We start from the raw sequence: 15107 nt of genomic DNA, 5'->3' as shown, positions 1-15107 counted from the left end.
TTATCAGATTTACTGCAGCCTTTCCACAATTGGTGTACTCTGGCAAGATTCATCTAACAATCATGAGGACTACTAGAACAGAAAAATATAGTTTAGTAACCTCCAGTGTGTTATTTGTGGGGATGCTGAAATTCTGGATCATTTATTTTAGTGGAATCATGCATTCTGGAGTAGCAACATTGGTTGTCAATTTGCTATAGAACCCATTTCTAATAGTTGGTATCTACCTTTAATGCTCCAAACTGTTTGAAGCCAAATATCTAAAGGAGTACTACCACACCAATCTATTGGTAAGGCAAGATAATAAAAGAAGGCTCAGTTCTGCGTGCTCTTTTATAAGAAAAAGGCTTAAATCAACAGAAAGGAAGAAGCCATCAAAATGTACATCTGGTTACAAGTATTACAAAACACCAGAATCAAGACAGTAAATAAAGAACACCTCTGAGAAGCAGGGGACAGCTATCACCTCCCAAGCAAAGGATGCCCCCAGGCAACAACACCCAGGCTACCTTTATGCAAATAGCCTCACTGATTGACTTTGCAGCTGCAAGGCTATTCAATGCTAATCCAGTTTGCAATATTCACACTTGCTTCAAACAGATAAAAGTTATTTCTTTCATGCTGGATATTCCACAGATATACATACACTCCACTTGCCTTATTTCCAACAGACCTCTGAACAAACCTCTGGGTATGCTTGTTGTAGATGTAGGCAAAACATCAGGAGAAAATGCTACTGGAACATGGCCATACAGTCTGAAAAACTCACAGCAACCCAGATTGTCAGATGAATATAGTGTTGAGAGTGTAACAAAGAGTATCTAGGGGACGTTTTACTAATCAGTAATCAGTTTTTTTTAGATTATAAAGATAGCCAAATAACCAATATAGAATGCAGACACTTGTTATTAACCATAAGCCAAATGCAATGTATAAATTACTCAAATGTTGTATTCCATCATTGTACTGTAACTTGATCCTAGCCAATGGTTTGTTGACCGAAATAAAGGCTACTGACTGACTGAGATGAATTTAAGGTGCTGGCACAGTGTGGGCTGTGTGTTGCATGGTCCACTTGCTATGCCAAACCTTCTTCACATTATTTTAAAGTCTCTGCAGATGGTCACTACAATTTAAAACAATAACATCACCAAGCAGCCTGACCTGAAGTAGCTCTGGAGATGGATGAAAAGTATGTTTTTAAGGCAAAATTGCAGTCCAATTAGTTTCTTGGGTCATACAGAAACTTTCATTTTTTGAGGCAAAAATACATATTGATGAGATTTTAGAGCCCTGGAGTTGACAACAGAACTTTCTCATCTTTATTCTTAACTAAATCTATTCACATTTATCTAACATATTTGGCTTTGGAGCCATCAATTGATTTGCCATGAGTAACGTGACAACTATAGGTATAGAAAAGCACCTTTCTGTGGCAGTCAACTTTTCAAGACAGAGAGGGAAGCACAGCAGCTCAAATCAAAAAGGAAGTATTGAATAAAATTGAGCCATAAGTTGTCAGCTTTTGTTTAGTTTAGTTTTCTGAATCATGCCCAACTCCTTTGGATGTGTAACTGCAGCAATTCAGTCTACAAGCAGTATTTGGTTTTGTTCCTTGTTGTAGTATAGAAAACATGAATGCTTCATCACAGGATATTATCAAAAAGGCCCATGGATTGGCTCCTGGCAGGCTATGAGGAGAAGTCCCACATTGCCCTTATCCCATGGGGGAAACATTGCCACCTGGCTTCTCTCCCTTGCTGGGAAGGCAACACAGGAAGGCTCCTGTGTTGCCGCAGTGGTGGCATGCACTGTTTCATCTCCCTTTTCAGCATGGAGCCTGGCCAGAAATGCCTGTGCATTGTGTGAAGGGCTCTGTGCTGAAAATGGAGGGGAAGCAGCGTACGCCAGGCAAATTGGTCCATCTGATGAGGTAAATAGTAACTTCTATGCCTCAGAGTTGCAGGAGTTGAGATTTTGCCAGAGTTGTCGGTAACTTTGTAACCCCAATGTAAGATACAAATGGCTTAATTATTGCAGCCAGACAAAAGAATACCTCTGATTTAAAATGGGTTCCTATTCATTATTGAATGATGTTTAGTATTAATAAACCAGAAACAAGATTCATTTATATTTCATTATATGCACCAGCTGGATACTAGTTACTGGATATTCTGAAGCTGTTTGTTATGACTAACAACATTTTGTGGCTTGCTTGGTGGCTATTAAGGCAGTTGATGGTCGTATTCCCTCTAGCACAAAACTAAAGCTATCTTGTTTTTATATATATAAATTGGTTGTCCGCACACACATCTACACAGGTAACTGAGGACAGCAGATTTTTCAAACATACCCCTGTGAACTTGGTTTTCTTTCCATACTGGTTCAACTTCTAATATACCATAATTTGAGAAAGATGCATAGTGTGGCCATTCAAACATGGAAATAATTTGGAAAATATGCAAAACATGGTTGAAAAATATGTTTCATGAGTATCAGGAGACCATGACAAGAAGAATCTTGGACAGACAAGAATGTCTGAAATTGGGTCAGAATTCACATGTGGCGATTTTTTTTTGCATTGAAAACAGCACATTCTGCATAGACAATAACATGTTATACTCAGCAATTAGTCATTCTGCACATAAATAGTATTTTCTGGTCAGGCGTGTTTTCTAAACCCACATGGAAATTTTGCACAGAATAATGCCGAAGGAGTAATAATATTTGAAAACTCTGCATTTTTAATGCTTTCTTGAAGCTAAAATTACTTATTGCTCCCTTCAAGAATTTAATTAGCCCAGAACTACCTCCATACAGATAACATATAGTCATTATGCATCCATACAAAAGAAAAACTAGGCCTATATTTCACATTATCTTTTGATGATGATTAACAAAAAATCAAATTAAAGGAGGAAAAAGTGATACAAAACACAATAGTTTAATATTGTATTGTTTTAGGATGCCTTTTCACCATTTCTGTGTATGTTTTATGCAAGTGAAGGGAAAGAAGTGGTCAGAGGCAATTAAAAGAATGTCAGAAGGAAAAGTTAGTAGCAAATTAAATGAGAAGACTTTAAAAATCAGTATTGGAAGTGAGCATACGTTATGTGCTGCAATTAGATAGATAAATGCTGGGGGCATTTATTTCCCTGAGTGAATATTGTGTCTGCTTCTGATTATGTCAATCCTAAACCTCCACGCTAACTGCTCTTTATGGATTGTCTCTTCTTGGCAAGGCTGAAAGGGAAAGTTCTGGTGCTTCTCTAAGCCATTTTAATGTATTTACTGTATTTTAATTTTGTGTTTTTACCACACTATTATTATTTAATGGCTTTTAAAACTTTTGTATTGCACTTTTTAAACTTGTCTAATGTAGATGGTTAGCTGGAGAGAAAGATTGGATAAAAACAAAAACAAAAATGATGATGATAATAATAATAATAATAAGCAAATATCTGGTAGTATGGTAATTAGTTAGTAGGCTTGAGTGAAAAGTCGTTAATCGTTATAAATTTGTTAATCGTATTAATATTGAACAGGGTTCCGAGGTGGTTTGGTGCTTCTGAATTAACCTTCCAATTCGAAGCATTGGTGCCCATACCTTGAAATACCTTCGGATAACCTTTGGATATATGAGAAAGTGTTTTAATTCAACCAATCATTGCTATTCAGGAGAGAAATCTCTTTTCCCATCCTGGAGTCATTGGTTGCTATGGGGCTCTTTAAACCGGCTTGCAGAAGTGGAGCAAGCAGTTTGTGGCTTGCAAAGGGTTGCAAGTGGAGGGAGCCTTGCTTGTTTTGGTGGCAGCTGGCTGCCTGGCTGATGTTGCTAAATCCCCTTTCCCATCCTGGAATGGTTGGTTGCTAAGGGGTTCTTTAAACCATCTTGCAGAAGTGGAGCAAGCAGGAGCCTTGGCTGGCTGCTGTTGCTAAATCCCCTTTCCTGTCCTGGAGTGGTTGGTTTCTATGGGACTCTTAAACTAGCTTGCAGAAGTGGAGGGAACCTGGATTTGCAATCTCTGTAGGATCTCCCTTACAATGTGCTGGCAAAACCCCAAACTAGAACTCTCCACCCAGGTTGATGTGTGTGTGACTGACTTTCCACTTCAGGGGGAGAAGAAAATTGGAAATGGGCAGGGAAAGCAAACTATCACCCTGCTAAGGATTTTCCACAACTCCCCCCTATTATTTTAAATTACTCTGATATTATTATTATTATTATTATTATTATTATTATTGACACAACGACATTGTATGACACAGCAAACAAGATAGATATGCTGGATTTTGTATCACAAAATCACAAGTCGAACACTTCCCAAGCGTTTAGGACTGTGTGATGTATTTTCGGATGATGATGATGATGATGATGATGATGATGATTATTATTATTATTGGCACCCCACTTTTCTCTCTAGATTTGAGACGCAAAGGGACTCACGTTAAAATATATATAATAGTATCATTCTGGGAAGGGAAAAGGTTGCATTTTAAATCTATGTTTTAGTAGTACAGTAGAGTCTCACTTATCCAACACTCACTTATCCAACGTTCTGGATTATGCAACACATTTTTGTAGTCAGATTTTTCAATACATTGTGATATTTTGGTGCTAAATTCGTAAATACAGTAATTACTACATAGCATTAATGTGTAATGAACTACTTTTTCTGTCAAATTTGTTGTGTAGCATGATGTTTTGGTGCTTAATTTGTAAAATCATAACCTATTTTGATGTTTTATAGGCTTTTTCTTAATCTCTCCTTATTATCCAAAATATTCGTTTATCCAACGTTCTGCCGGCCCGTTTATGTTGGATAAGTGAGACTCTACTGTATTCCTTTTAAAACTCTATATTTGTGTGTATGTGACATGTGTAAACCCCATCCACTCCTGGTTAGAAGCTGGCCAAGCCCCATTGGAAGAAACCCATTCCTAGATTAACTTCTTATCCCAGATTACTTGGCAGTGTGGACTCATAATCCAGTTCAAAGCAGATAATCTGGGATCAGATCCTGGGATAGAGTGTGGAACAGTAATCACTGATCAGGATGGATCTACACTGCCCTATATCCCAGGATCTGATCCCAGATTATCTGATTTAAACTGGATTATATGAGTCCCCACTGCCATATAATCTGGGATAAGAAGAAGAGTGACTGATCTGGACCAAGCTTGACACACAGTCCCAATATGGCCAGCTGTGAATCCTGGGGGAGTTTTGGGAGGGTTGACCAAGACTTTTGGGAATTGTAGTTCACCCACCCACATCCTTATACATTTTCTCATGGGAGCATTCATAAAAAACAAAAGACTGAGGTTTTTTCCAAGACATAGTGTAACATCAGAAGTGGGCTAAGCCTCATAGGAAGAAACAGTGGGCCCCTTTTAGGGTGTAGTGTAGTGGCTTGAGAGTTGGACTACAATTGTGGCTTCATTCCCCACTCAGTCAAGGAAACCCACTGGGTGATCTTGGGCAAGTCACACACTCTCAGCCCCAGAAAACTCAATGAAATAGTTTCAAACCAGGAACAGATTTCCTTATTCAGAGGCTGATGGCCATCTGTCAGGAGTAATTTGATGGTGTACTATGATTTCTGTTCCTGGGTGATAAATGCCATTTCGTAATTGGTTCTGACATAGAAACATGGAAAAACTTTACACTGCCAAAACTTTGTCTTTGTGCATGGGACATCGTCCTATAAAAAATAGCACATTATGGTTTGTTGAGTCTCTCTCCACCAATTTAACAAAGTTTCAGCCACAAAAACAAAGTTTCTGAAGTAGAACAATGACTTTCAAAGTAAAAACAACCTAATGAAACAGGAAATAACATTTTCAAACCAGGAACAGATTTTTGTTATTATTAAAAATGTTTTTTATAAAAACTTTAAAAATTCACCAAAAATCTGAGGATAAGTCAAACATTCTTATATTTGGTGAGCTAACAGTGGTTTTTGTGTTATACCACTGTAGCAAATTTCATTAGGATAGCTCAAAAATGAGGGAGAGAGATGCCCCTCAATTTTTCCCATTGACGATAATGTTTTCCTTTATGTGCATGCGCATCTGCCGTTAATGAAGTATATCCGAAGATTCGGAAGTTTTGGAAAGTTTTGAATTTTTTGCTTCAAAATTCAGAAATGACTTTAGAAGTGAAGCGCCAGTGCCCCCTACTTTTGAAGCGAGTATTGAACCATTCTTTTCATGGATCGCACATGCCTATATAGTTAGCCTTTTTTTTGGGGATATATCTAGGAACATGTGCATGATGCCACCACTCTTAATTCTACATACTTTCCACACAAGCATGACATTTTCAGTGAAGTCTTTGAAATAACTCCCAACCTATCATGAACAACTCATAATGTGTTAATGGTAGAAATAATAGTTGTGGCATTAATGTGAGTGTGACAATGAATCTTCTCTGGATTTTAATTCAGAGTTCAAAGGAGCTATCCTAATAATGGCTGGCCACTATTCACAAAATAGGTTCAGTATTTTGTATAGTTCAGAGTCTAGAAATTCAGAATGGATTCACTATCATGTGTACAGTTAGACTTCCACATTTGCTGTGTTTAGAGGCAAAAGTGAAAAACTTTGAAGTAAAAAGGAAAACACTTTATTTTACCCAAAAGGACACTCTCTAGGAATCTCTAGGTCTGTGTTTCTCAAGCTATGTTCCTCCAGGTGTTTTGGACTTCAGCTCCCAGAAATCCCAACCAGCTTACCAGCTGTTAGGAATTGTGGGAGCTTAAGTCCAAAATCTGTATAAAGACCAAGTCGCCACAGTAAGAACAGATCACGGAACAACAGACTGGTTCAAGATTGGGAAAGGAGTACAGCAGGGCTGCATACTTTCACCCTCCCTATTCAACTTGTATGCAGAACACATCATTCGACGTGCGGGGCTTGATGATTCCAAGGCCGGAGTTAAAATTGATGGAAGAAACATTAACAACCTTAGGTATGCAGTTGATACCACTCTGATGGCTGAAAGTGAGGAAGAGCTGAGGAGCCTTATCACCAAGGTGAAAAAAGAAAGTGCAAAAGCTGGGTTGCCGTTAAACGTAAACCAAGATCATGGCAACTACACCTATTGATAACTGGCAAATAGAAGGAGAAAACGTGGAGGCAGTGACAGGCTTTATATTTCTAGGTGCAAAGATCACTGCAGATGCAGACTGCAGCCAGGAAATCAGAAGACGCTTACTTCTTGGGAGGAGAGCAATGGCCAACCTTGACAAAATAGTGAAGAGCAGAGACATCACACTGGCAACAAAGGTCAGCATAGTCAAAGCAATGGTATTCCCCATAGTAACTTATGGTTGCCAGAGCTGGACCATAGGGAAGGCTGAGCGAAGGAATATAGATGCTTTTGAACTTTGGTGCTGGAGGAAAATCCTGAGAGTGCCTTGGACCATAAGAAGATCCAACCAGTCCATCATCTAGGAAATAATGGCCGGCTACTCACTGGAGGGAAGGATATTAGAGGCAAAATTGAAGTATTTTGGCCACATCATGAGAAGACGGGAAAGCTTGGAAAAGATCATGATGCTGGGGAAAATGGAAGGAAAAAAGGAAGAGAGGCTGACCAAGGGCGAGATGGATGGATAGTATCCTGGAAGTGACTGGCCTGACCTTGAAGGAACTGGGGGCGGCGACGGCCAACAGGGAGCTCTGGCGTGGACTGGTCCATGAGATCACGAAGAGTCAGAAACGACTATGCGATTGAGCAGTAGCAGCAAGTCCAAAAGATCTGTAGGAGCACAGTTAGAGAAACTCTGCCTAGATCCTCTAACTTGACTTTATAGTCAGCTTTTGTTGAAAATTTATAACAGAATCTCACTGGAGAAACTAGATATTCTTAGGGAGGTGTTCTATCTAAGAATCTCTAGGTCTTCCAGCATGACTGTTTTGTCAACTTCCACTGGATGTTTACCAGAGAATTGCACTGGAGAATCTAACAATTCCCAGGAGAACATTTTTAATCCAATCTGTGAATAATCATATCCAAAACCTGGAAGTGTGGAAGGCTGGTTGTACAAGGAGCCACCAGTTGCCACTATTTTTCTAACTTATACTTCAGTTTCAGCAAAGTACCTTTCAATATTCCTTCCAAGGGGTGAAGAATCTAAAGTCCAACTGAAGACTGAGACATTAGAGTAGAAGCTTGCTTCTTAAAGACTCCTTTGTAGCTGTCCTTTGTGTTTGAGATTCTCATGTTGGAAAAATGTTGCTTGGAAGACAAACCGAGTTTACTGTGCCAGGACTCAAGATGTAGAGATTAAGATGCCATGTCCATTAAGGGGTAACTGGGAACATATCAGAGTAAAGTGCTTTAGCAACTAGAAAAGGCCTATTTAATGGCCTCTGATCTGCCTTCTAATCTATAGCCATGTTCCTAGGGATGGTCTTGATATGGTTGGGATATTATTTTTCACATGTGAATGTTCTGGGGAGAGTGATTAGCAGTCCAGATGCTACTTCAGTAAACAGCAAAACAAAACCTGGAAAAGATGCTTTTTTTTTTTGAGGATAGTTCCAAGAATCACAAGCCATGCTGGCTGGAGAACTTTGTAAGTCATTCAAAAAGTTTTCCAAGCTTTCCTCTTTCACTCAAACATCTGAGATCATATTTTCACCAATGATTTATCCACTCTTTGGAGAAGATCTCCCCGGCTCTCTGCCCTGTAGTACAGCAATGGCAGTTGTAGTGAGACAGGGAAGCCACTCTCGATTTTAACTTATCATTCCAAGGTAATGAACCCCACTTTCCACATAACGTTCAGCTGTTTTGACAACTCCTTTAATATTCAGACTAAAATCTAGAATGGATTCACATCCCCAGTGACATAGATCCATCAGCCCTCATCCTCAAAATACCTGGGACAATTACGTTAGCACAGGGCTACTTTAAATTCCTGATCAGTTCTGTAATATTACTTTGAAGCAAAATCTTATTAAGCAGATCTTGCACTTTTAGGAGTAACTTGGAGTCTGACATATTATACTCCAAGAACAAATGATAGCCAGTTACTTTCAGGAAAATTTGGAACTGTCTGATAGCATTTAAAGGGATATGGAGGATAGTTTTTCAGCAATATAGCATTCTCTCTACAGAGTTTTACTGTTCTTCCAAGCTGTGACAATAAACCCCTGTTTTAGGAAAAAATGAAGACTCATACATATTTTAACACAGTGTATTTTCAAAGTTTATATTTATATTATATCATGATAGGAAATTGTGTCTCTGGGTGACACAATTTTATTTACAAGATCAGTAAACAGAAAAAAACCTTTCAGTACAAATAATACTATTTGTAGTTTGGTAAAAGAGAGATTAAGCAAAGTTTTAACTTTAGATAATTAATCTACAGTCCTTGCTAGCTAATTATTTTATGTTTAAATATATGAATATATTTATGCAGACTTCAGAAAATGGAAAAAGCAGACAGATGGCATTAATACAAGAAGTTAAAAAAATTCAAAATTACTAAAGCAATTTATATAATTTTTAAAATCATTAAAAAATTAGGAACAGTTCTGTGTTTGAGTTATTTTGTGATTGTGAAAAAAATACAAGTTTTTGCAAGATCATGTGTACTTATTACTATATTTTAATGTTTATTAGATTGCTTATTGACCACAAGAGTCCCTAATCTGGATTGATACACATAAATCATAAATGTGATGAAATAATGTGTAGTTCCATAATGGTGGACTCTATAGAGATGTTGAAGTTAATTTTTTCTAGACTTCTTTTCCTTTATTTTTATATTTTACCTGTATTATTATGTCTCTAGGTTGCTTTTTAAAATTCTCATCTAAAAAGATAACCATAAAAGCAGTATAATAGTAAAACTATCCATGGCCATTCAATTTTCCCACACATAGCAGGTCCTGAAAGCTTTTGAAGGGGACAACTGAGGATATTTTGGAAAGAGAAAACATTTGCCTGGGAAAAGGTCACAGAAACCCAGTTATTCCAATGTCAACTCTTGAGCTATTGTATAAATAAATTGGTGTAAATCAGTATGTTTCCTATTTATTCCTAAGCAACTTGGTAACAACAGGTCAAAATGTGGGGTATTTGTGAATCATCCTCTAGGATAGAATTGACATGAACAACATTGACTACAGCAAATCAGAATTTTTGGAAATATCCTCTATTGATTAGGAGAGCAAACAGAACAATTTGATGAAGCACAAATAAACAAATCCCAATATTGTAAAAAGGCTCTTTATAATATCTAACAATACTAACATGTGATATACTGTCGAAGCTAACAAGAAGCCAATCACAGTGTTCGACATCACTAACTGAGGATTTTCTGGAGTTACTGTGGATTGTGAAACATAATAGAGCTGCTCTGATTCTTCAAATAATTCAGCTTATTGTGCGCAAGCATTACATGACATTAAGGAAATATTTAGCAAATTCATATTTTAAGCCAGGCAAGTAACTACAAATTTTCACAATAGCATATTAGTGCCAAGATTATAACTGAACGTTCATCTTCCAGGCCAGGCTCGGAAAACAGACGTCACAACGGCAGGGAGCGAATGTCCAGCACCAGTGAGAAGGGAAGTTTGCCCATGGAATCCACCAAGGAGACCCGCTACTGTGCCGTGTGTAATGACTACGCTTCAGGTTACCATTATGGTGTTTGGTCTTGTGAGGGTTGCAAAGCCTTCTTCAAAAGAAGTATTCAAGGTAATAAAATTGCTGGCAACCACTGATTGCCTCTCTTCTTGTCATCAAGAGTTAGTTAGCACTTTTTATGTTGGCACTGTTGCTTTTAAAGCCATTTCAATACCCTGGGATCTCAGGGTGAGTTTGCAACACTTGCATATGAATTAAATGGCTAAGAAGCTGTCTCTTTCTATCTGTTGATTGTGAATGATGATGATGATGACAATTATTATGATAATATATTTCTTACCTACCTTTCCTCATGGTTCAAGGCAGGGCATCATATAATTAAAAACAAACCGCCATAAAAACATCCAGTAGAATACACATATTAAAACAAATTTCTATAAAATACACATACAGTGATACCTTGACTTAAGAGTTTAATTTGATCCATGATCAAGCTCTTAACTCAAACACTCATATCTCAATGTTGTTTATGTTTCATGTTTCAGTGGTCTTAATAGTTTTTATTCATAGCTATATGTCATTGTTTAGATATTATGATTTAGTTTTCACATGTATATTTGGCATTAAATTTTGCCATTATTATGTTGGACACTGCTTTGAGTCCCCCCAGGCAAGGCCAGCCCTAGGTAATTTTCAAGTGCAAGCAAGCAGTATTTTTGGCGCCCTCCCCCCAAACCAATCACTGAAAAATAAAAGGTAGAAGGTAGAGGTGAATAGAATGTGTGTGTGTGTGTGTGTGTAACACACACACACACATATATAAGTCCTGTCCAGTTATCCTTTTTTGCACCTCCAATTTAGACAGCTCCATTGATTTCAGTGGCAGAAATAGCTTTAGGTTTAAAAACACTACACGTAGATACACAGATCATATAACTCCACTTGCCTCACTGCCACAGAACCTCTGAAGATTCCAGCCACAGATGCAGGTGAAATGTTAGGAGAGAATACTGCTGGAATATGGCCATATAGCCTGAAATTTTCATAGCAACCCAGTGATTCCAGCCATGAAAGCCTTCAACAATACATGGCTTTTGGTTTGTTGCAGTCTTTGTTCCCAAATTAGCAATACTTTTACTTTTATTACAAAGATTGACCCTTTCTGTTTAAACTTGTGTGTCCAGTTCTGAGCAGGTTCCCACACAGTCCTACTGATTTTCCCTGACAAAGAGATTTGGGTTCTCCTGAAAATATCCAAAGAAGTCATGAATTTCCAAAGAAGCAATTTTTGGTACCATTTTGCCCACAACAGTGGAAATGCCAGGGCAAAGTGTTTTTCTAAAGGGGCGGGGGGGGGGGGGGAGAGCCTTTTAGCAGAGAAAGATCTTCAAATGGATGCCCCATAATGCTTATTAAAAACTAACTGCTGGTTGCTGCCTTGAAATTACACCTCTCCCAAAATCTGCCACCAGAAAAAACTGCCTCACTCTCACCATGGTTTCCCCAGGATTATAGATATTTCTCTTCCTAAAAATTCATCAAAATCCAGTGACAATGGGGAAGCACATTCTTGACTTTAATGGGTGCGCTGTTTAATTAGTATTGGCATACAACTAAGTAGCAGTGATTATGATGGTATAGGATAATGTTTGTTGAGTCCATTTATATTTTCCACTTTTTTTTAAAAAAAACTGTTCCTTATCACTCTTGATCACAGATTCTTCCTCCTCTACTTCTTCTGGTTCCATTTATTCTTTTTCTTTTCCTTCACAAATGCTCCTTTCTTTTCTCTTGTCATAGAATCTTTTTAAATTGGGGTGATGGGGAGATGTGAGTCAGAGAGTGAGAATGCAGAGATCATTGTTTTACAAACCATGGGTTGGTAATATAGTTGCATATATTTTTTTCCTTTTACAATGTTACTGTTATCTTCCCTGCACCCGAGGTATAGGATGGATAATAAACAAATAAACAATAGAGATAATGTTTAGTGAAACAAACCCAGCATGAATTGCACAGATCATTTGAACACTGTGTTCTTTAGCACTACAAATCACCTTTAGTGAGAAGATTACCTTACGACCTTTATGAGGACCACATTACCATTTCACAGATGGGAAAAGTGAACGTACAAAACAGCTAGACTTGTTACCTTGAACTAAGATTTGAAGACTTGAAGATCTACACGAGGTGTGGGCAAACTTTGGCTCTCCAGGTGTTTTGGATTTCGACTCCCACAATTCCTAACAACCTTCCAGCTATTAGGAATTGTGGGAGTTGAAGTCCAAAACACCTGGAGGGCCAAAGTTTGCCCATGCCTGATTTACACTATTCTCTACAGATGTTGCAACACAGACTTTACATACTTTCATCCTTTTTAAAGCTTTTAAGATGAAAATAACAATCCCTGGAATAAATCCTATTTTCATTCTGAAAGTCTGTACAATGTGGTAGTGTATTTCAGTTATAAGAACAAGTACCATTTGTTGTGGACAACAAGTTAAACATGGGCCAACACTGTGGCAGTGCCTTAAAATTCCAATGGGATTTTGGCCTGCATAAATAGGAGTATAGTATCTAGATCTAGGGAAGTCATACTGCCTTGGTCAGACCACACCTGGAATACTGTGTCTAATTCTGAGCACTGCAATTGAAGGGAGATGTTGACAAGATGGAAAGTGTCCAAAGGAGGGCAGCTAAAATGATCAAGGGTCTGGAGAACAAGCCCTATGAGGAGCAGCTTAAACAGCTGGGCATGTTTAGCCTGCAGAAGAGAAGGCTGAGAGGAGACATGATAGCCATGTACAAATATGTGAGGGGAAGTCATAGGGAGGAGGGAGCAAGCTTGCTTTCTGCTCCCCTGGAGACTAGGACAATAGCTTCAAACTGCAGGAAAGGAGATTCCACCTGAACATTAGGAAGAAATTCCTCACTGTGAGAGCTGTTCAGCAGTGGAACTCTCTGCCCTGGAATGTGATGGAGGCTTCTACTTTGGAAGCTTTTAAGCAGAGGCTGGATGGCCATCTGTCAGGGGTGCTTTGAATGCAATTTTCCTGCTTCTTGGATGAATGGGGTTGGACTGGATGGCCCACGAGGTCTCTTCCAACTGTAGGATTCTATTTATGTTTTACTAATTGCTTATCATTGATTGTTGTTGATTTTATATTGCATTTGTTGTTAATTGTTGTTGGTTTTATTTTGCATTTAATTGCATTATAACAAGCTGGAAGCCACTTTGGGTCCCTTTGTGGGAGAAAAGCGGGATATAAATAAAGGTTTATTATTATTATATTATAATAATATTGCCATTAAATCATCACATTGTTATATTATATTATATTATTATACAATATTACATTATTATAATATTACCATTACATTATTATTATAATTATACTGCTATATTATATTATATTATATATTATATAATATTATACGGTATTATTATATTATTATTATATAATAATATAATAATATATAATAAAGAGTCCCTTCAGGGAAATAGGCAGAATAGAAATAAAGTTTTATTGTTGTTGTTGTTGTTTTTTATTATTATTGTAACATTATTATTATTATATACTATTTTATTATATTATTCTATATTATATTATTATATATTATAATTATACATTATATTATTATTATATCATTATTATTATTATCATTATTATAGAAGGGGCCTGAGTCAAAACAGAGAAAATGCCATACTATTGAAATGCATAGATATGATTGGCAGGTGGAGTGGCCGGGCCCCAAAGAGCCCCATGCTCAGAGGCATGCCCTGGCCTACCTTCTCCTCCTCCTCCTCCTCCTTTAATATTATGATATTATATATTATATAATATTATATGGTATTATTGTATTATTATAATAATTATATCATTATATTATTATATAATAATATAATAATATATAATAAAGAGTCCCTTTGGGGAGATAGGGCGGAATAGAAATAAAGTTTTATTGTTGTTGTTGTTTTATTATTATGGTATTATTATTATAATTATATACTATTTTATATTATATATTATTATTATACATATTATTATTATTATTATTATTATTATTATTATCATCATTATTATAGAAGGGGCCCGAGTCAAAACAGAGAAAATGCCATACTATTGAAATTCATAGATATGATTGGCAGGGTGTGCTCTGTGGCAGGAAGTGGGGGTGAAGGTGGAGTGTCCCAGGTGGAGTGGCCAGGCCCCAAAGAGCCTCATGCTCAGAGGCATGCCCTGGCCTGCCTTCTCCTCCTCCTCCTCCTCCTCCTCCTCCTCCTCCTCTCTCTCCCCCCTTCCTTCTTCTCTTCCTTCTTCCCTTTTTCCCTCAGTCCTCTTTTTGATCGGGGCGAGCAGGGCCCGGGGTGCGCATGCGCATGTGTGGTTGTGGGAGGGAGGGAGGGGAGGCAATGGGAGTGAAGCCCTGCCCCATGCCACACACCCCTGAAGGGCCCCGTTTGGGTGGGAAAAGGCTCTTTGGGGGGGAAATG

The 15107-nt window shown here is 37.8% G+C and overlaps 1 protein-coding gene across 6 annotated transcripts in view; it reads left to right on the top strand.

The window, feature by feature from the left end:
- Positions 1 to 15107, top strand: part of esr1 (estrogen receptor 1) — a 267379-nt gene that overhangs the window by 129947 nt on the left and 122325 nt on the right. For all 6 annotated transcript variants that reach the window (XM_062956966.1, XM_062980464.1, XM_008116661.3 and 3 more), the window contains one exon: positions 10533 to 10723. In XM_062956966.1, the coding sequence (XP_062813036.1) occupies positions 10533 to 10723 (191 nt within the window). The remainder of the gene's footprint in view (positions 1 to 10532; positions 10724 to 15107) is intronic.

The sequence above is a fragment of the Anolis carolinensis genome, chromosome 1, assembly GCF_035594765.1.
Source record: "Anolis carolinensis isolate JA03-04 chromosome 1, rAnoCar3.1.pri, whole genome shotgun sequence".
Classification (NCBI taxonomy): Eukaryota; Metazoa; Chordata; class Lepidosauria; order Squamata; family Dactyloidae; genus Anolis; species Anolis carolinensis.
The sequence above is the reverse complement of the archived record's forward strand: the minus strand, read 5'-3'. Positions and strand labels throughout refer to the sequence as shown.